General features: G+C 39.6%; 1 protein-coding gene across 1 annotated transcript in view; it reads right to left on the bottom strand.

Annotated features, from left to right (window-relative positions):
• LOC121408090 (maestro heat-like repeat-containing protein family member 1) overlaps positions 1-23,183 on the bottom strand; it is a 145,047-nt gene that overhangs the window by 16,069 nt on the left and 105,795 nt on the right. Inside the window, exons 30-31 of the mRNA XM_041599430.1 lie at positions 19,078-19,218; positions 12,847-12,961 (exon numbers count right to left, since the gene is read on the bottom strand). Coding sequence (XP_041455364.1) covers positions 12,847-12,961; positions 19,078-19,218 — 256 coding nt within the window. The remainder of the gene's footprint in view (positions 1-12,846; positions 12,962-19,077; positions 19,219-23,183) is intronic.

Raw genomic sequence — 23,183 nt, 5'->3', positions numbered from 1 at the left:
TAAGGAGTTCCGGAAAGCTGCGGGGGGCGGCAAAAATGACGCCCTAAGCAGCGGGGGATGAGAATCTAAGTTTCTAAAAAGAAGAACTCCAGTGAAGTAAATCACTTTCATGGAGAGACTCATCCACAGTCGGCCCTAGAGAAAGCGGGTCGTGGTGATCGTGGTTAGACAGGCATAAGCATACATCTATCCAAGCTTGACCCACATAGAGGGCAGTCTGTAAGAAAGACTGTTAGAGCTTGACCGATGGCCTGGCGGCGTACAGTTTGGTGTAAACTCGCCGACCCGGCATGGTGGGTGCGCCCAGGAAGTAGGCATAGAAATGCAGTCAGAAAAGCCTGGGACTTTAAACAAGCCTGAACGCACGTACACAGCCAACAATCAGGAGAACTATTAATCGCTGTGACATTCAGATCCGATATTCATGCTCATAAGCTCGGAGAGCTACGAGATAGTGAGACATACCGCTGAGCGGTGATGGTGCTAATATCGGAGTCGCCCTCTCTACAGCGGCGATCGCTGGAGGACGGGTGTTTGTACTAGCCCTGACTCTAACCTTACAAGAGTAGGAGTTAAAAGTAAAGACAGGGTACCCTTACTTTCGAATAGAAAGTGAGGTTCAGGCCAAAAGCTGACGGTCCCGTCGCCTGGGCGGACGGTGCGCGGGCGTGATAGGTTGCCCTCTCAAAAGCAGCCAAACATTCTCACGAGAGAAGGACGGCATGCGGTATGTAAGAAATTCTTACCTCCAATCTACAGGCCCGCTTGGGGGTAGAATGGAGAGAGTTACCGCTGAAAGAGCCGTCGCCGTACGTGAAACTTGACTTAGAGGGCAAATTCGGGAGTACCTGCATATAAATGGGGGATACTCATACAGGTAAACTCGCCGACGGCTCCCCGGAGTGCGGGTTGGCGGGAGAAATCTCAATCCGCTCAATACCCTACACTGGCAATAAGACCGACAGAAAGCAGCAAAGCGGCTTCAGTGTCCAACCAGCGATTTCGGGAGCTTGCCAACTTGCTGGGTGAGACCCATATGACGGCAGCACCTGTACATATCGAGAATTCACCCGTGTGGGTGAAAGGACCGGCAATTTCATAAAAAAAAGAGCCGGCGGTTGGTGCGAGGCTGCTGATGAAGCTTGGCTGCCGCATAGCGGCAGTCTTATAATGACGGAGAACACGAGGGTAAGAACCCTTTATGCTCGGGTATAGATGCAACGTCCAGCCGTCGGTCACCAAGAGCTTGCCGACATGTTGATGCTTAAAAGCCGTATGTCGGAAGCACTTGCACAGAAACGGGGGTCAACGTGTAGGTGAACAGCGTTTCAATAAATGCCCGGTGTTAGAGGGCAGGTGACTGCTTGAACCGCACAGTGCTTAGCAAGGCGGCTGAAGCTGATATGAAGCGTGGGGGAATTACCCGCACTGCTCATGGGTGTGTGAAGCAACATGAGAGTTGCGACGCCTGACCCACAATTATCGGGAGTCTGGTGTCATAATGGAGGGCGATGCCCGTATGTCGATAACACCTGTGTATTAGCGGGAATTTCCCTTGCAGGTGTGTGAGTCGGCGATTCATGATATTGCCGGTGACTCTCCGAAGTGTGAGATGGCGAATGTCTGCTTGACCTGCCCGGTGCTCGACACGGCGGTTTTAGCTGACAGGGAACATGAGGATAAAGATCCTTGATACTCGAGGGCGTTCTGTTGTAACATGAAGTTACGACGCCTGGCCATCGACACAAGAATCAGAAAGGTCTGCCCGCAAAGCGGGATTATCGACCTAGAATTTCTTCTTCTTCTTCCGTGCGGCCCCCGCCAGGGGGCAGAAGAGGGCACAAGAGACAGGGAGGGGGACGTGATATCTCGCATGAGAAAAGTCACCCAATCTGATCAAGCCATTCAGGCACATGAACACAATTTCATGGTTCCACATTTAAAGGGCACGTGGACGTGATTCCACGGTTCCACCCTGATCAGTTAATCGTGAGATTGACGGGGTCAAGCTCACGTGTCTCTAGCAACTAGGGGCTGGTAGCCCTTTGCTAATGCTCCCTGACGGAGACTGACAAAGCATCGAGCCTAGCCTGTGCCAAGAAAAGAGTCCCACGCTCTTAACCCGGACTTGTCGGACCCGATAGCCAGTGAGTCAAGCAGCCCTGGAGGAGTGAGGTTTTCTATACTAGTACAACACTCCCCAAATAGGTTCAGGTCCTGTCGAGGGAGCCTTGGCTATCACCTTTCAGGCACGTGGCCACCGCGCCACGGCTCCACTCTGAAATGCTCGGGCACGTGGACGCGGTTCCACCCTCTTGGTCACGTGGACGCGGTTCCACGGTTCCACCCTCTTGGGCACGTGGACGCGACTCCACGGTTCCACCCTTCTTTTTCCCGGGCACGTGGACGCAAACCACTGTTCCACCCTATATAGAGCCCAACGCAAAGGGTCTCGCTCTCTTGCCCTCATACTCACCGCCGCTGATCACAGGGACAATACCATGTCTGGTTCTCTCCCAGCGGCAGGTTGGAGTCATCAAGAGATGAGTCGAAGAGCTCATCTACCTGGTAAGTTCTTAACCTGAAAGAACAAAGTAGGGGCGAAAACAGAGAGGGGGTGGAGGGGTGGGTGGGCAAGAAGGGTGACAAACAAGATCCCTTCCAGAAATTATTAATAATAAAATTAATAAGACAGGTAAATAACAGGACCACCTTCTTAAACATGAGTTATGAGAACAAACTTTGTTTGTTCTGTTTTTTTTAAATTAATTACACGAGCCAGCAGGGCTCGACATGATGTTAATTAATTAAAAACAGAAAACGTCTAAGTCCAAGACAAAGAGCAGGATCAGCTAAGAAAAAAAAAACACAAGGATTTTTTTGTTGTTGTTCTTTTGACAAAGGTCGAAAAAAGAAACAAGTAATAGGCGGCAAAAATGATGCCCTAAGCTGATCTGAGAGGAAGTAGTAAGGACTCATTTCCTTTAAACTGGAAGCCGGAAACTAATTAGCGAAGACAAAGACGCTAATAAAGATCAGAAGGGCTTCCCAAAATTTTGAGAGAAAAAAAAATTTGAAGACAAAAAGTCCAAAAAAAATTTTCACATTCAATACAAAATAATTATGAAAATTAATTAATAATTAAACAATTAACCAAAAGGTTAATTAACAATTGATCAATTAATCAATTAAGAATAAAAGATTGATTGAAACATAAGAGAACAATCGACCAACTCAAAACAAGAAAAACAACAAGTTGAAAACAAGTTTGAGAACAAATAAAGGATGACGCTCCTACCTGTCCAGCATAGCCTAAGCTGTGGAGAGGGAAATAACATCAATTCAATTCAAGACGAGGCAAAGGAGCAAGTCAAGAATTAAAAGAATTATAAGGAATTAAAAAGAAAAGTGAAGCGTCGCATTAATGCCTGCGGCACGCAGGAGAGCGCGGAGCTATGGGAAAGGGAAGCGGAGCAACCCGTCTGTGAGAAAACGAAACTGACGGTTCGGAACTCACACAATTAAATTAAAGAAAACATGAAATAATAACACGAAAGCTCCACACAGAGTACATAAAAATAAAATCAATCAGAAGCCGAAGGGCAAAGGATTGAAATAGGTAGTAAAAATATAGATAAATATGTCAACAACGGACACTTTAAATGGGGCAAAGTGGGAGTGTACTTAGCTACGTCTGATCACGGCGGCAGGCAAAAGTAAAAGAGGAAATGGACACCTATTTGCGTGATGATCTTGGGATAGTGCTTGCGTAGGGAGATGCTGCGCGCGCGCAGGAAAAATTGTGTACTTTTATTCAGCGTGCAAGTTAATCGTAATGAACTAGCAAATCAAATGAGTATATCCCAGTTATTGATAGTAAATTATGATGGTTATTCAACAAATACCCCCAATTTGGCCAAAGTTCATTGACCCTAAATGACCTTTGACCTCAATCATGTGACCTGAAACTTCCACAGGATGTTCAGTGATACTTGATTACTATTATGTCCAAGTTTCATGAGTTAGATCCTTGAACTTTTAGTGTTATGATGGTAATTTAACATATACCCCCAATTCAGCCAAAGTTCATTGACCCTAAAAGACCTTTGACCAAGGTCATGTGACGTGAAACTCATGCAGCATGTTCAGTGATACTTGATTAACCTTATGGCCAAGTTTATTGAACTAGGTCCATATACTTTCTAAGTAATGCTGTCATTTCAAAAACTTAACCTTCAGTTAAGATTTGGTGTTGACGCCGCCGCCGTCGGAAAAGCTGCGCCTATTAGTCCAGTCAATCTAGCCAGAATAGGGGGGTGACCCGCCACTAATTGCAACACTTGATTTTCCACTGCAATGCTTTCCAATAAGGTCCCCTCAACAACATACTAAAAGTCCCCAAAAATCCAAGCAGTGGAAATTTATGAAATTTGCATATTATGCAAATTAGCCGTAAAAAGTTAGAAAAATAAGGAAAATAGTCCAAAAATTACAAATTAAGCGTCCAAAACAATTTAATTTGAGCGAAAAGTAATGATAAATAACTGTATTCAATGTTTTTATTCAAAAGCGCAAACAAATCTACCTATTTTGCATATTATGCAAATAAGCATCCTTATATGGAAAAATTTCAAGATATTGTAATTGTTCTCATATAGACTGCTCGAAAACATTTGATTTATGTAGACATTTATATGCTACTATCACTAAGCATGAGAATTCATCACAATGCCTGAAAATTAATTTGCATATTATGCAAATTAGCCATTAAAAATAGGAAATAAGGAAAATAATCCAAAGATTATATTATTAAATGTCAAAAGCAATTAATTTGAACAAAATTTTAATGATGAATAAATAAGTACAATGTTTTTATTTTGAAAAGCTAGTAAATCTGCCTCATTTGCCTATTATGCAAATAGGTATCCATATATGGAAAATGTCAAGAAATTTCAATTTTCTCACATTGACTGTTGTTCAAATCATTATGCTGCTATCCCTAAGCATGCATATTTATCCTCATATAATTCGTATTTAAGGGAAATACTGGAAATGTGCTCTTCACGTCCTAAAGCCATGTTGTTAGTCTGACAAGATGATGCGATTGGCAAGAACAAAGCACATTATTTGAAATTGGTGAGTAGTTTGTTAGAGCTGACATCCCTTCCTTATATGGATGGGAACAACAGAAGGGAGGCCAAGAAAAGCAAACTTATGGCAGGTGAGATCTGATGAGTAGTCTCATTAAGAAGTGTAACAGAGATTCCATCTGGCCTAGTAGGTTCATGCAGATTATTTTCTTTAACAATTTCTTTAGTAGTTTGGCTACACCCGCTTGACTAAAAATATGTTTTCTGGCCATGTCTGGGTCGGAACAGGGTTCCAGGACTTGCAGGGCAGGGTCATCATCATCATGATCAGTGGTAAATACTACTCTAAAAATCTGTTGTCTTCCAATTTAGTCATAGTGCATGATATTAAGGGCTTCCAACATGTTAGTTGTTAATACAGCCTGAATCATTGTCAATCCAGTCAACAAATTGTGTATTATAGGCTTGTTTACAAACCAATCTATGGTCCTCTTTAATGCATTGTAGCAATTCTGAGCTTCACCTTACTGATGCTTTAGGAGCTCAACATGCGCAAGCCTTCCTATAAAACTTTTCTTCCGACACAACTTATGTCCAGTGTCTCATTGAGGCAACTTGTGTCGGAAGAAGACAAGGGTAATGGTTTGGTTCTTGTCAAAGTCCTCTTGATTGACATTCAATCTCCTATGCTCGACTTGTCGGATTTCAGTACAGAGAGTTGTATGATTGTCCAAAGTACATCTGCATGACACTATGAATGTCAGCATTCCTCCTGAAGACATCCTTAGTCGTACCATAATTTCTGAAAGGTTTATTCCTCTGTATACCCTCACAGTATACCAATGAGTAACACAAAATGGCAAACAATTCATGGAATGGGTACACACTGTTTAATCAATGTTGGATGGTATTTGATGGTGATGTTAAAGGTGTTCCGTTATGTTGCGTCCTCTTGTTGGAAAGGCAATAATCTGGCTTAGTCCTTCATCTGTTAACGTCTACTTGGTTGTTCATTGTCTCACTGAGGAATTTCCATTTGCCATAAATATCAGGAAATTGGTATTATTTGCATACGATTTGCTTAGAAACTACAGCTACAGTATATGGAGATAGTTGCCATCCGTAGGAGATTCATCGAAGAGGAAAGAACAGAAAATGGATGCTTCATCCTGAAGCAGCAACTGGATTCAGCAAGGACGTCTAATCATGATTCCTGTATCTGAAAAGATGTCTATATACACTTTAAGCCTTTATTATGACTTTATGAATGGCTTTCATGTCGCTCGTATGCAGCGTTCTCGCCAGAAAAAAAATCATGCATGTCGGGGACTTGTGCTGCCACTCCTGGGGGGTGGGTGCGGGAGTTCCCCCCTCCCGCGCGGAGCGCGGAAGCGACGGCCTTTTCATCAAATAGAAACGCTAAGGAAGCCCCATTGTGGCGTATTTTTAAGCCCACACAAATGCACATAAATGCACAGATACTTGCCGTTCAGTAGGCTTGGGAGCCAGCGCCGAATCCAAGCACTGATATAGAAAAAACATGGAATTTGGAGCTGACAGAATGATTTACTTTTCGAGCAGAGGACAAACTTTCTCTGCTTGGAGCCTGCAGTGTATGCCGTGTGCATGCATGGTATGAGGATGCATCGTGTGTGTTGTGTGTATTTCTGTGACTGTACAAAGTCAGTAGAGAGGACGTGCGTTGCGTTAAGCAACACTTGTGATTGTATCATCAAAGTTAGTGTATTGGGATTTGTGTGTGAATTGTGTGAGAAGTTTTTTATTTTGGTTTTCATTCCAGAACCCCCCCCCCACCATCATTTGCTCGCTAGTCTTAAATGGGAGTCTTGTCATATTGGAATATTGACCAGAAGTTAATAAAACCCATATTATTGTTCTGTCAGTAATGAAATTAGCGATTGAACTATGGATAATTTTCAGTCATATTTCCTTTAATCTTAGTCTTTTCATTCCAAACAATCATTTTTTTAATGATGTATTTCACCTTTATCCAGTTTGCCATTTTCTTAAGTGACTGAAAACAAAGACTAGTCCCAACCCTCCGCGAGTTGTTTACATAACTTTCTTTGTCTCCGCTAGTATTGCACAATCTTGAGAAGCACATGTTTGGAAATCTGATATTCTTGCGGTGGGGGGGTTACAAGATTGCTGCCCTTTTCATTCTGTGTTGGGTTTGGTTGCTACATGGCCTGTGTTGAGAAATTAGGTCAGGGTATATTTAATTGCAAAGAGAGGCTTTGGACGGCATTCATGATGGATAGTCTTTTTTTTAATGCATCCTTTAAATAATTTCAACTTCCCATTTGCAGGCTTGCAGGTATATTGTATGATAAAATTACTTTTCTCAGAATTGTACGAAAGTTCTACAAAAATTTTATCTTTTTACATTGTATTTGGACACGAATGCAGATCTTTCTTGACAAATAATGGGCTAAAAATACTAAACAGTAAACATACAGACCTCAAGTAAACCAAGTAGGCCTACCACACATTCAAACTTGGATTAAATCAAATCAGATATCAGTCAATCACGGAAATAACTCTCATCACAGCACTAAAAATTATAAACAATCACTTGAAGAAACAATTGCCAGGGTCAAACAACGGTCAAACATGTGCTTGCGTTGTGTCCTGTGTGTGTATAATGTTGGCAGTGAGTTGATCTTGTGATGATGGGGAGAGAATTTGTGTGTGTGGTTTTTATGTCTGCAGTGAGTTGTGTCATGGATGACTGGGGGAGAATGAAAGGACCAGGGAGTCGGGAGAACCGTAGCGAGCAGCCGCGAGCTAGCTGGGCGCCTTGCCACTTTCCTAGCCGTAGTAAGCCTGTAAGTGGTCTTAAGTTGGTGGGACTTCGGCGCAACCCGATAAATTAAGTTGATATCACTAAGATGAGTTCATGGAGTGTATTATTTTTTTTGAAATATTTCCATTTAATTTTTCCACGCATGTCGCCACGCATGTCGCTGAAATTTTACGCATGGTTCCACTTGGTCTCCATTTCCGCACGCATGGTGTTTGAACCGTGCGTATTATACACTGGCGAGAACGCTGCTCGTATGGGCAAATGCTCATTGGTACTCTTATAAACCATGCCCAGGGATCTCGTGATCCAAGGAAGTTACACATATTCACCACCAAGACAAGTTGTGTGCTACAAGGACCAAATATTCAAAGCTAACGAGCTTTTATTTGTACTGGGTGTGACATCTTATACTGATCACTTGACAATCAAGGAGCATGCAAGCGTGGACTATACTAGCAAGAAACGCAAAGACTCTACCAAGTCAAGGAGAGAGCAAGACATGGATAGAAATATCAAGCCTTTAAACAGTGGGACCCATGTAGAACTGACTCATCATTGCACAATATGAGTGGGGTATCTGCTCCGGTGGTAACTGCTCATGAAAAAAGTCAATATCAACCAAGCAAGGTCATCAAGGTTACACATAATCTACGTGGAATTTTAAAGGAAAATATCATAAGTTTTCTTGATTATTTATGACATGTCGGATGCTTATTTGCATAATATGTACATTCAACTTCAGATATTAAGCTGATAATTAATGTACTAGGCATTCTTAGTAGTCATATATTGATCTAGATCCACAGAGGGGAGACCTTTGAAGGGCCTTTCAAAGACTAAAAATTGGCAAGGTCTTATAGAGCAGTCTCCAAGATCACTGAATTTTGTCATCTCTGTGGAATGGCTCAGAAAGACCCCTCGAAGAACTCTGAAAGACACCTGTCCTATAGAGATCTTTCAATGGTCTTTCAGAGATGTTTATGCATCAAGTGATCCTTCAGAATTCTTTCCATAGACTTTGCCTGGTCTTTCAATTATCTTTCGATGATCTTTCAATGATCTCTCATGAGCCTTACAGTAATCTCTGAAAAAATCTCGAGAGACTGCCGAAAGATCATAGAAAGACTAAAAAGAACTTTGAAAGTTCATTGAAAGACCACTGAAAGACCAGCAAAAACAATTTTCCTGTAAGACCGCTGAAAGACTGTTTTGAACCGTTTCAAAAAGTTTTGGACTCACGAGGACCACAAAGACCATTGAAAGATCTATCAGGAATCGTGAAAGACATCAGAGATCTTTAAAAGTTCGTTGAAAGATCAAGCAAGTTTTATGGTCTTACAGCAGTCTTTCAGAGGTCTTGGTCTCTGTGGAATGAGGGTTTAACTGTTTGTGTGAGAAAAATAAAAATTTCTGGGTTGTTTTTTTATACAAGGATGCTCATAATTATATATGCAAGTGATGTAGATTTATTTACATTTTTTTTATTTGAAGAATTATTAAATTTGTAAAGATCATCATGAACTTCCGTTCAATTTATATTGTTTTCCGCACTTGATTTCCAAATTTGGGATTATTTTCCTCATTTGCAAATTTTTATGGCTAATTTGCATAAAATGCAAATTTTGTGATTTTCCTATGCTTGTCTATTTAATGACTTTTAATATGGTGTTAACTTCCTGTAAGGCATTGCCATATTCAAATTTCAATAGATAATCTACTTGCATTTTTTGAGGAATGTGTGTGTTTCTTGAATATTTATTACATGTTAGATACTTATTTGCATAATATGCAAATGACACTACAGACACTAAGCTTAATATAAATCTATTCAACGTCCTTAGTGATAGCAGCATGTAAATTTCAAAATTATTGAAATTTTTGCAGTCAATGGGAGAAAACTCACAATATCTTGACAATTTTTCCATATAAGGATGCTTATTTGCATATTATGCAAATGAGGTAGATTTTATGCACTTTTGATTAAAAACATTGATTAAAGTTATTTATCATGAATTTTTGCTCAAATAAAATTGTTTTGGACACTTAATTTGTAATTTTTGGACTATTTTCCTTATTTTTCTAACTTTTTATGGCTAATTTGCATAATATGCAAATTTCATAAATTTCCACTGCTTGGATTTTTGGGGACTTTTAGTATGTTGTTCAGGGGACCTTCCTGGGGCCCGTTGCATAAAACTTTTTACCTGAGAAAACTCAGGTTGTTTTTACCAGAGTTTTTGCCCTGTGTTAAAGTCAATGGCAGAAATCAGACTAACCTTAGTTTTCAGTTTTTACCAGAGTTTTCTCAGGTAAAAAGTTTTATGCAACAGGCTGCAGGAAAGCATTGCAGTGGAATATCCAGTGTTGCAATTAGTGGTGGGTCAAACCCTATATTGACTGGACTATATAGCCTCACTCTGCTATGCAGGTGAGACAAAAACACAATATATATAGCAATATAACACTACATTCATTGACCCGAAATAACATTGGACCTTGATCATGTGACCTAAGACTTTTGCAAGATTATTAGTGGTACTTGATTACCCATGTGTCCACATTTCATGAACTATATCCACAAACTTTCAAAGTAATGACTGCAATTCAACAAATTCCCCCAACATGGCCAAAGTTCATTGATCTTCGTGACCTTTGACCTTGGTCATGTGACCTGAGACTCACACGGGATATTCCGTGATACTTGACTTCTATTAAGTCCAAGTCTTATGAACTAGAGCCCGTATTCCATAAAACGAGATAAGCATGCTTCAGTAAAGAATCTAAGCATTTTTTCTTATTTTCTGTCTCAGACAAAATTCTTAGCCAAAACGCGTATTCCATAAAGAACTGGCTAAAAATTTTGTCACAGAATTTGGCTAAGAGTTTTTGAGCAACTAAGACAGATATAAGATGAATGGCTAAGCTTAAAACTGCAGTCTGTATTTCATAAATACCACATGGTTAAGAATTTTGCCCTAACTTAAAGACAGTTGTGAGTTGTCTTGTTTTAGTTTCAAGGTAATTTCGGCCCACGCCTTTTCTTTAACCTGAAACGTGATACGTGTATTAAGCTTGGGTCTCAAGATCTTTTCACTCTCTTTTATTTCTGCTTTTATCGTAATTTTATCTACTTCAGTGAAATTGGCTTTCCTTTTTTTCTCAGCCTTCATCTTGATATTCGTTATGATGCGATTTTTGCTTGAACACATAAAACGCATAGACTTTTTACCGCGAAGCAGCTGTTACGTTCGCAACAAAAGTTGCATGACGTCACATTTTCTTATGACGTCATAGAATTTGAGACTTTGGCTTAGCCATATCGTCTGACTTGAGACAAATGACTAAGTTTATATAACATCGTTAGAGTCTTAAAGAAGATGTCTTATACAAACAAAATGCTCAGACAAACTGCTCAAACTTACGCAAAAATCTTATCTCGTTTATGGAATACGGGCCCTGATCTATAAACTTTTTTTCAAAGTTATGATGGTAATTCAACAAATACCCCAAACATAGCTACAGTTCATTGCCACTAAGTGACCTTTGACCTTGGTCATATGACCTGAAACCCGAGAAGGATGTTCAGTAATACTTCATTACCCTTATCTCCAAGTTTCAAGAACTAGGTCTATACACTTTCCCAGTTTTGATGACATTTCAAAAACTTAAACTTTGGTTAAGATTTCGATGTTGATTCACCCAACATGGTCTAAGTTCATTGACCCTAAATGACCTTTGACATTGGTCACATGACCTGAAACTCAGGCAGGATCTTAAGCAATACCTGATTACCCCTATGTCCAATTTTAATGAACTAGGTCCATACATACTTTCCAAGTTATGAAGTCATTTCACAAACTTATCCTTAGGTTAAAGGGGTGGTCCATGCTGAAAATATTCATATCTTAATACACAGAGTAGAATGCACTGAGCAAAACGCCGAAAATTTCATCAAAATCGGATAACAAATAATGAAGTTATTGAAGTTTAAAGTTTAGCAATATTTTGTGAAAACAGTCGTCATGAATAATCATTAGGCGAGCTGATGATGTCACATCTCCACTTTCCGTTTTCTTATGTTATTACATAAAATCATATTTTTTCCATTATTTCATACTTGTGTGAATAATATGTCTCCCTTGTAATGAAATAAGTTGCAGCAATAAATATCTAATGCACTAAATCAGTTGTCAATCAAATTTTTCTAGTTCTTGGAGGAAAAAATTTGAATAAACCTAATCTCATATAACAAAATACAAAAGTACAAGTGGAGACGTGACATCATCAGTCCACCTAATGAATATTCATACAGACTGTTTTTACAAAATATTGATAAACTTTAAAATTCAATAACTTTGCTATTTGTTGTCCGATTTTGACGAAATTTTTGGCATTTTGCTCAGTGAATTCTACTCTATTTATTAAGCTATAAATACTTGCAGCCTGGACCACCCCTTTAAGATTTCAATATTGACGATGCCGCCGCAGTTGGAAGAGGGTCGCCTCTCATCTCGCTCTCCTACACAGGCGAGACAAAAAGGATGAACAAGACCTCAAACCATTTGATTTTTTGACCCCTAAATGACCTTTAACCCCCTCTTACTCATAGGCACACATATGGGGTAATACCTATGGACCATATGAACATAATTGATGCAGGTATAAAACAATTAGACAGCGCAGGTTGAGCAATAACTTTTAACAGTTTTTTTAACAGATTATCTGACCAACAGGAAAAGTAATCACTAGGATTCTGCCAAAGAAGTATATACAAATATGTCAATCAAGATGCATACACTAAATCAATCTTTTTCTTCAAGATACTTAAGGTACAACATTGATACATAAGACATTACTTTTATCCAAAGTAAAGAAAAACAAATAAATCTGAAGGACAAGAAGGGAATGAAAGAATGCTTCCTAACATACCTCAGCTAAGAAAGCTGTTGTAACAATTCTCTGTGTATCAAACAGACTGTTGAGGTTTGGAGAGACAGCTCCAACGATCCGAGGGATGTAGTTGCCTCTGTACTCTGCCACAGCCCTTTATAAAGCAAAAGATCTGTATTTACACATTTCCGCTTTCACATACCCTCAACATTTCATACATTAACAAGCTACTAATCGTGTGTAAAATAATCCTTGCAAGTTCTTAATTTGTATCTTTATTTTTTTGGTTTAAATTTGAAATCAGTATCTGTTATTCAAAGCCATAGATAGGCATAGCCACATTGAAAAGAAAATGAGAATGTAAAGTTAATAGGAGCGTTTCTTGATTAATAAGGAAATTCCTGAAGTTCTAAAAATGCTAGCCTTTTCTTGAGAATTACATATGAGGAGTAAATATTTGCATCACTAGACTTGCCTGGTGGAGGCAGCCAGTTGAGCGCTGTGCCCAACTGATTGCGTAGTTCTCAGTCAGACGCAAAGTAATTTTAAACAAGGGTGTCGCTAAGGCGAGCGCATAATACACCCGCCTGTAAAGCGGAAAATTGAGATATCATTAAAGCAAGAAAAGTGGAAGTCACATTTGACTGTCTGACCTCAATATCATTAGAATTCCTGAGATCAATGCTAGTATCATACAACAAAATTATTTGAGCCTAAGGTTAAGTTAAATGAAGTTATCATGTTTACAAGGACTGCAGCAGGGTAAGGTGAAAACATGTCACTGTGACCTTGACCTTTTGACCTCAAAATCAATAGGCTTCCTGGGATCTATACAAGTATCATACATACCAAATTATATGAGCCTAGGTTAAGTTAAACTGAAGTTATCGCGTTTACAAGGACTGCAGAAGAGTACGATGAAAATATGTCACTGTGACCTTAAACTTTAACCTTTTGACCTCAAAATTGATAAGCTTCCTGGGATCCACGCTAGTATCATAAACACCAAATTATATGAGCCTAGGTTAAGTTCAACTGACGTTATAGCATTTACGAGGACTGCAGAAGGGTACAATGAAAATACGTCACTCTGACCTTGACCTTTGACCTTGAAATTAATAGGCTTCCTAATATTCATGCTAGAATCATATCAAATTATATGAACCTAGGTTAAGTTAAACAGAAGTTATCTCATTAAACAAGGACTGCAGAAGGGTACGATGAAAATACGTCACTGTGACCTTTGACTTTCTGACCTCAAAATCAATGGGCTTCCTGGGATCCATGCTAGTATCATACATACAAAATTATATGAGCCTAGGTGAAGTTAAACTGAAGTTATCGCGTTTCCAAGGAAAAGTTAACGGACGGACAGATGGACTGACGGATGGACATAGAGCGTGATACCATAATACGTCCCGTTGAGACGGGCGTATAAAAACTGTTTTACTCTGACTTCACAAACTATACAAAACATAAAAAGTAAGTTCCCCTTAATGAAAATGCTGTAACTTTTTAACAGAATAATTTTGAGATATAATATGTCGAAGGTGGATTTTACACTCATTAAGCAACTCCTGGGGGTAAATGAGATTGATCAGTTAGGTCATGCATGAGTAATCAAAGATTGAATTTAAAATGACAATTTTTTGAAAGTCACAAGAGTTTTTTTTTTTTTAGATTGTATAAATACAAAGTTGGGCAAAGGTTGTTTTTAGGTGAATTTTATGGTGTTAACGTTGTTTTACTATCCATCATTTAGCCACTCCACACAAAATTTTGATAACGTATGTTCATGGTTGAGTGAGCACATTTGTTTTAGTGACGTATCCTCTCATAGGGGTTTATGGTAGTATCCTCTGTAACTTCTTAAAACATGTTATAATTGGAAAATGTTAGTGGCTCCCCTCCCCCAATTTCTCTGCACCTCCCTACTTTCAAATTCTGGATCTACCACTGATTTGTCCACAAATTCAACTGATCCTGAGAAATTGTTAGGAAAAGAATACATTTATGAAGTTAAAAGAGTATTATTTCCTAAGTTTTCGAGTATGCTCGTTCAACCATGACAGTATAAAAAGTGCAGAAAGTGTGTGGTGATAAAAATTATGGATGATAAAACAACACAAATTAAGTTACATTTGAAACCAAATTTGCCCCCATTTTTAAATTTATAACCCTTCAAAATGAGTCTGTGACATTGAAAATGCCCCTTTTCCCCCTTTGAGGCGTGATCACTCATCCATAAACAACAAATCGATTTCATTTTTGCACAGAATTCTGCCCATACATGTATGATACTGCTAACGATAGCTTTGAAAAAAAGTTCCACCATATCGAACAGGGGTTACTTATTCTAAAAAATATGCACCCATAGTGTACACAATGTCTACTAGAAGGGAAGTCAAAATTTATCAAAGGTGAAATAAGGGTTTGTTTCATAGACGGTTTTTGTTACTTCTGCCAACAGTTTTCCATGAAACTTCCCACATGGCTTCAGAGTGACACTATCCAAAGGGCTCGCACACTCAAAAAACCATTCGATACAGCACAGAGTGGGGCAAAGGCCTTGAAATTTCTTCTCCTTTGCATAATTTTTTAATATTGCATGTTCACTGAAGCATTAAATATCAGGATTTTCATTAAAAAATCAAATCAAACTTACTATGCAAGAAGGTTTGTGACAGATATTCATAGTAAGCATTTTCATTTTCTCCAATAATGTAAAAAGAACTTATCACATTCCACATGTTCATTCAAGCATGAATGTTTAATTAAACACCTTTAATTCATTGAAATATGTTAATTGGTCATGAACATAACAAAAAAGGATGAGAAAAGAAAATTTCAGTTACTTTACCAAATTGAAGCATTACTTGTCAATACTATTTGAAGATTGTATTTTATTTGTTTTCATTGAATGTTCATTGAGCCGTGAAATGATGAATATTGTTAAAGATACTCTTCCCAAAAATAATTGTCATCATATTTGATCATTTTCATAAATAGAAATGTGTAAAAATTCCAATAATAGCAAATTTTGACCGTGTTTATTCAACTGTGAAATTTAGCAACAAGAGTGTCGCTCAGGTGAGCACATCATACGCCAGTCTGTAACGCGGAAAATGGAGCTATTGGTCAAGCAAGAAAAGTGGAAGATGGCGACTTCACCTTTGACCTTCTGACCTCAAATTCAATAGAATTGCTAGGATCTATGCTAGTATCATACACCAAATTACTTGAGCCTAGGTTAAGTTCAACTAAAGTTATCGCATTAACAAGGACTGCAGAAGGGTACAATGAAAATACGTCACTGTGACCTTTGACCTTCTGACCTCAAAATCAATAGGCTTCCTGGGATCCATGCTAGTATCATACAAAATTATATGAGCCTAGGTGAAGTCAAACTGAAGTTATCGCGTTAACATTGACTGCAGAAGGGTATGATGAAAATAGGTCACTGTGACCTTGACCTTCAACCTTTTGACGTCAAAATCCATAGGCTACCTTGGATCTATGCTAGTATTATACATACCAAATTATATAAGCCTAGGTTCAGTTAAACTGAAGTTATCACGTTTACAAGGAAAAGTTAACGCACAGATGGACGGACAGACACCGAGCGTGATACCATAATACGTCCTGTCAAGACAGGCGTATAAAAAAGTTGTATCATCTTTAAGAAAGTGCCTTTTACAAGCCTTCTGAGTATTTTTCATGATGAGAATGTGGAATTCGCTCCAATAAACTGGAATCAAAGTCATGATATTTTGCTTGTGACTTTTAAAAGGTGACAATTTTGCATTTTGCCTGTGCTCACAGAACCATAACATAATATACATCCGTAACATTCCCTTAGAGGGTAGCTTATAAAATTACCTACACGCTCATGTAAAAATATATTTTTAAATCCCAGTGGCTCGGAAATTATGGATATTTGTTTAAGGGGGACTTACTTTTTTGTTGTGTATATTTTGATTAGGCCTGAGTCCAAACGTTTCCCCGACTTGGCCCCGCCCGTCGCCCTAAAACCCGGTTTTACTTTTTCGTGTTTCGGGTTTTCCACATACAATAACTGCCCATAAAATCCTTTATCATTCCTCAGTGTTTTGATTTCAAACATTCTCCTACCTTCTCCAATCACTGTCATGTACTTTGTGACCAGTTAACCACCTTTGTGCTCATGCGAAAGCAGCGAAACTTGTGAACTTCATGACTAGAAGACAGAAGTATGCCAATGTCAAATCAATTTGGAAGAGCCGCGCCAATCTACGGCCAGCCGTGCCAGCCTTGCCTACGCCACATCGCTGGCGCGCCTACCGTACCCACGCCTATATCTCTGGCCTGAGCACGAAGTTGCGCTGAAGCGGCAAGCGTGTGCTGCCGAAATGAGTAACATTAACTAGAAATACATGTAGTTTCAAATCTAATGCGAATAATGGAAGACTTCATCATTCCATTTGACAATCAATTGCAATGACTTTTGAACTTGAAGGGCCCCACGTCTAAACAAATTTGGTTTTAGTTAAAATAGACTTACGACAGCCAAGGGGAAGTTTTGTTTAGAATTTTAGTTGTGTTCATAGTCATACAACTTATTCCAGATACTAACTTAACCCTATCTAGGCCGGGGGGGCCTCGGAGGCCCCCCCCTCAAGAATCGCGTGATAATTTCGCCGTGCGAAATTTTTTGACCGCGCCGCTCGCTGACTTTTTACTTTCAAGTCTTGCGCAACTTTTGAGACCAATTTTGCGTCACCCGGGTACGTGGTTCCGAAATTACGCAACATTATGTAAGTGCATGTCGGACCAAAAATTGCTCAAAACGTGATTTCGTGTACAAAGTCAATGCAAATTGTGTTTTTAACCAAAATTCATAAATGTATGATTATTTTTAGTTTTGTTGGTCTAAATATATTTATTTTATGCTTTTTATGATCACAGAAGAGTCCCAAACAAATTTCATTGAAAAAACAATGAAAAACAAAAGGTAAAAAAACAAAGAAATACATAAGAAAAAGCAAAAAACAATATAATACATAAGAAAATGATTTGATATCGCAATTTTTTTCAGCTACACTTGCTAAAAACACCACAAAGAGTTTGTATACTAAAAATTAGTACATTTGGAGCTTTATTCAGGGAGTTAGAGGTAAAAGTATGATTTTGCATACTAATTACGCATAAATTAGCATAATCACTCTATAGCAATTCGCATGAAATAAATTACTATACAATCTTGTAGATTATGTCCCAGGCAAACCGTGTGCCAATTTTCGGCGCGATTGCGCGGTCGACGGCCGAGATCTTAAGGGGGGCCTGGGAGGCCCCCCCCCCGGCTTTATGAACTCCCAAAATACCCCGGCCTAGATAGGGTTAAGTAATGACATCTAGGATTTATTTAAGAAGTGTTTGATAGATGCCAGACAAGAGACCTCGCCCAGGGAGCTCAGATTACGAATTTAGGGTCGTGCTCAATAATGCAGCGGGCAGACATAATCCATATGTTTGGTGAGACAGAACAAGCGGAAGGCGTTCATGTTAATGTCTCCCCTTTGCTCTCTTGCACTCCGCTCATTGCACTGTGCGATATCCAGAATCATGACTGGGCGAGTTTAATTTGAGGTAGGTGTGTTTGCTAGCACATGCGTAGATCTTTCTCCTTGTTCGAGTTTATTGGGATTATGCATAACCAAGATCGTCGATATCGCGTCGGAAGCAGGCATTGCCAGGCAAAATCGAACATGACAAGAAAAATGTAAGCTGCTTTGATTTTTTTTTTGTGTGATTTAATATTTCATATTCAAAAATAGGAATAGTTGAATTTTGCTTAACTTTTTTTAAAAGTTAAATCTTGTCCGAATCATCGCTTTCTCGGCGCTTGCTTCCCCCGCGTATCATCGGTTCTCATACAGGCAGTGCCATGCACCTCAATGGCATAAAAATAACAGCAGTCAAAGTTTCAAAGAAATATGATTTTAATTTTTCGGGTACCCGGTCCCCGCCCGTTTTTTCCCACTCAAACCCGGTTTGAGGAATACCCGTGATGACTCAGGCCTAATTTTGATCTCCGGTGAATTTCATTTTTCTAGTCAAATTATGATAAGTCACGTGAAGTGCTCTCAACCAATCAGAAAGCAACACATTTTCAGTAAGGGATATAATAAAAAAATATGTCGTAACTATTATTTGAGAAGAATATGCTGCATATCAACCAACAAATGAAAATATAAATCAATTGAAATTGAATGTCTCTCTTAGTTAACATACCTCCCAAGTATCTGTACCCCATCCTCATACTCTTCCTCTTCTTGCAGTTTAGTCCATACTCCCTCCTTACTAAGTAGCTCCATCAGATCTGCAGAATTAGGCCCTCTTGCTAGCAAACACTTAATAGATTCAGTTGCCAAGCTAATCAGAAATAGAAATGAAATACATGTAACAAATTATTAGATTCGTAGGAGAAAAGTGAAATTGATGATATACAAGAAACATGCAGTAGATAAGAATATCCCAATGTACAAGCTCATTGTCTATTCATATCCTTACTTTGTTCATAGATTTTGGTTTCTACATATAAAATCCTTTCTCCATTAAACACTACCTTCAAAACAATCAAGTAATCATCAGCATCATCATTGCTACCATTATCTTCATTTCTACCATTATCATCATCATCAGCATCACCACCACCATCACCACAACCACCATCACCACCATCGCCATCACAACCATCAATTTTAACACCACCTCTAATAACTTACAAGGCACAAGTGATTTTTGATTCTCGCCCACATATGAAAATAACCAGAAAATTGTGATTTGCGAGGGCACACAACAGCATTGTATCAAAACTTCATTGTGAAACAACAGATGCTCGGCGGGTCGTACAGCCGAGCACATGTATCCCCGAACCCACCGCATCATCCGTCATTGCGATATATAGAGCTCACACAGAAATTTGACAAAAAATACAATGATCATGGCGATAAGACCCTAGCATGCAGGTCCCCAAAGTCCATCTATCATCCAAGTGTAGTTGAAAAGTGAGTTATGGTTGCGGAGAAAGAGTCTTGCATGTTAACTTCAACGTTGACCTGAAAATGACCTTTGACCTTACCATGTGACCTCTGACTGCAGCATAACATGCAGGTACCCCAAATCCATCTACCATCCAGGTTTGGTTGAAAAGTGACTTACGTTTGCAGAGTTAGGTGTCATAAGAGAGTCTTGCATGTAAACTGTAACATTGACCTGAAATGACCTATGACCTTACCTTGTGACCTCCGACTGCAGCATAACATGCAGGTTCCCCAAGTCCATCTACCATCCAAGTTTGGTTGAAAAGTGACTTACGGTTGCAGAGTTAGGTGTCATAAGAGAGTCTTGCATGTAAACTATAACGTTGACCTGAAAATGACCTTTGACCATACCATGTTACCTGCGACTGCAGCATAACATGCAGGTACCCCAAATCCATCTACCATCCAAGTTTGGTTGAAAAGTGACTTACGGTTGCAGAGTTAGGTGTCATAAGAGAGTCTTGCATGTAAACTATAACGTTGACCTGAAAATGACCTTTGACCATACCATGTTACCTGCGACTGCAGCATAACATGCAGGTACCCCAAGTCCATCTATCATCCAAGTTTGGTTGAAAAGTGACTTACGGTTGCGGAGTTAGGTGACATAAGAGAGTCTTGCATGTAAACTATAGCCTTTACCTGAAAATGACCTTTGACCTTACCATGGGACCTCTTGACTGCAGCATAATATGCAGGTTCCCCAAGTCCATCGTTCATCCAAGTTGAAACCCAAAATCATCTGTACGTTTGTAATAACTAAATGGTCATTTATGCATTTTATTTTCTTTGAATCTATAATTCCTGTCAGGGGTAAACCAGGGCTAAAGTATGGATACCAGGTGCATTCCAAACTTCCTAGCTTGTTAACACCCAAAGCCTTTCACTGCCCTTTGTATAAGTTGGTAGGTTGAACTGGTAGTATGCTTGAGCGAATCTCTAAGACTGAGTGCAAATTTGGATAGGGAAAAGGAGTGATGTATAGTGTGTATGAGGAGGAAGGTGTGTGACATGGGCAGGAAAGCCAGGAGTGATATTGCCACATCCAGGTTCCATTTTCTTTTGCTTCTCACCATGTGTGCCTGTTGGAGAACATGGCAGTTTTCTTTCCATGTTCACTGTTAGCATTTATAAGTTTCTACTCACACTAAGATTTAACAGATAGATGAATCGTTTGGACTGGCGAATCCTTGTATTGTCTGGGCATTCTCATCCTGTGAGGAATAGTAAGTAGGATTTTCTATGTATTCTTCTAAGAAAGGATTTGATTGTGTATCATTTCCAGTTATTGGTATCGTTATGCTATGCAAATTTACAAGGTACTTGATACACGAAACTGTGTTTGTATACTTAATAATAATAATAAGGTTTAACTGGTAAAGATACATTGCCAGGTTATTTTATTCATAGGTTGAAAATTGATCAGAATTACACGCAAAGAATTTTCAAATGAAACGAATCAGTGTCATAATTTGCTTTTGGTCACGATTATATTTGTTATTAATTTAAAGCTTTATATGAAATATAGATATATTCGGAGGGGTAGGCCTAGTTGGTTTTACAAAGGTTGATGTTTTTTTCAGGTAACTCATCGAGTCAATATCTGAAAGAGCTACCCTACTGGATGGGATGAATACCATGTTAGCGTGAGTCGTCGCATGTGCTCGCATCAAGAAGGATCTGCCGACTGAAGTAATGAAACATGTTGAGGACGAGAGTCCCGGAATACTAAGACAAAGACTTTCGGCATTAACAGAAAGGAAGTACAATTCTTTGAACTTTATTTGATCTGGGTGATCATCTGTAATTGGTCGATATGAGAAATGGCAAGGGGGAGTCTGTGTGACTATTTCTGATCTTGGTGATCAATACCTCCATTTCCATATAGTGAGACGAAAGTTCAATAATTGCATTGTTAATCTTTTAAATAGTTGTCTTGGTGACAAAACCATTGGTTATGAAAATACTTACCATGATTTTCTTATTTACGAGATAACTGGATATACCCATTTGATTTGCTAGTTCATTACAATGAACCTGCGTGCCGAATATAGAGTACACAACTTTTCCTGCGCGCGCGCTGCATCTCCCTACCAACGCACTATCCCAAGATCGTCGCGCAATTTGGCGTCCATTTCCTCTCATGAGCCTGCGGGCAAGACATGTTGTCACACAAGGCGAGGGGTAGGAGGGAGGGTTCAAATGGGTATATCCAGTTATCTCGTAAATAAGAAAATCATGGTATTTTCATAATTTACATCAATAACTGGGATATACCCATTTGATTTGCTAGACCAACACGGATTCAACGTGAAGGGAGGCATGTCTAGACTAAGAAGTGCGTAAAAATAGGGAGATGAAGACACGAAGGCCGTTGCCTTAAGGACAGGGGAGGCGATAAAGCCTCATGTGAAGAAGTCCTTAAGAGCAAGGAGAGAAAGAAAGAGGAGCGTCAATAGGCGGACCTCGAGAAGTCGTGAACGACGATTCCAAGAAAGAGCCCAAGAAGAATGATACTAAGTATCATGGGCCCTCGGCCTAAAGTCAGGAGAACAACATCACCAGCTGACTAGAGCGTAAAATTCGGAATTTGTTGAAAATTTCAACAAGAATCGTGATCGGAAAACTGAAGCTTTTAAGGCTCAGTAAGTGATCAATCGAACAATCTGAGAAGGCGAGATATCTCAGAAGCCTCCGCGTGGGAGAAAGCGCCCAGAATTCGATATCTGTCTCAAATGCGTGAGGGCAGAACATCTGCAGAATTCTGATAGAGAGCTGTGGCAGAACGTTACTAGCGGTCCGAAGGGGACCAGGAACGACGGAGAGTAGGGATTTAAGAAGAAAACCACTCGTAAGGCAGTCAAGGGTCGAGAAAGCGACTGAGTGCCATCCTGTTAATAAGAAATGCCGCGGACCTGCTGCCTATGTAGAATAAGGCAGTCTGGTCAAAACAGCTCAACCGGGCGTGTCAGAGAAACAGCGCGGTACACATCACGACAAAAGTGTGATAGACCGAGGATCGAGAGAGAACTCAGGATCCCCTTTCTCCCGTACTGATTGAAGCACCGTGAGGCTAGGCTGCGATGGATGTCCGCTGGGCGGGGGAATCCCTAGTAGCAGCAAGTGTACGCCAGAGGGAGCTGGCAAAAAGTCTCTGTCATGATTTTACGTGAAAGCGACAATCAAGAGATGTTCTAACGAACAGGCATCGCCAGATATGATACCTCAACAGTTACGTTCCCAACGGAATCGAATGAGGTAGCAACGGCCCTGTCCTATCACGTTAGGGACGGA

The sequence above is a fragment of the Lytechinus variegatus genome, chromosome 2 (assembly GCF_018143015.1).
Source record: "Lytechinus variegatus isolate NC3 chromosome 2, Lvar_3.0, whole genome shotgun sequence".
Taxonomy (NCBI): domain Eukaryota; kingdom Metazoa; phylum Echinodermata; class Echinoidea; order Temnopleuroida; family Toxopneustidae; genus Lytechinus; species Lytechinus variegatus.
This window is presented reverse-complemented; position numbering and strand designations above follow the sequence as displayed.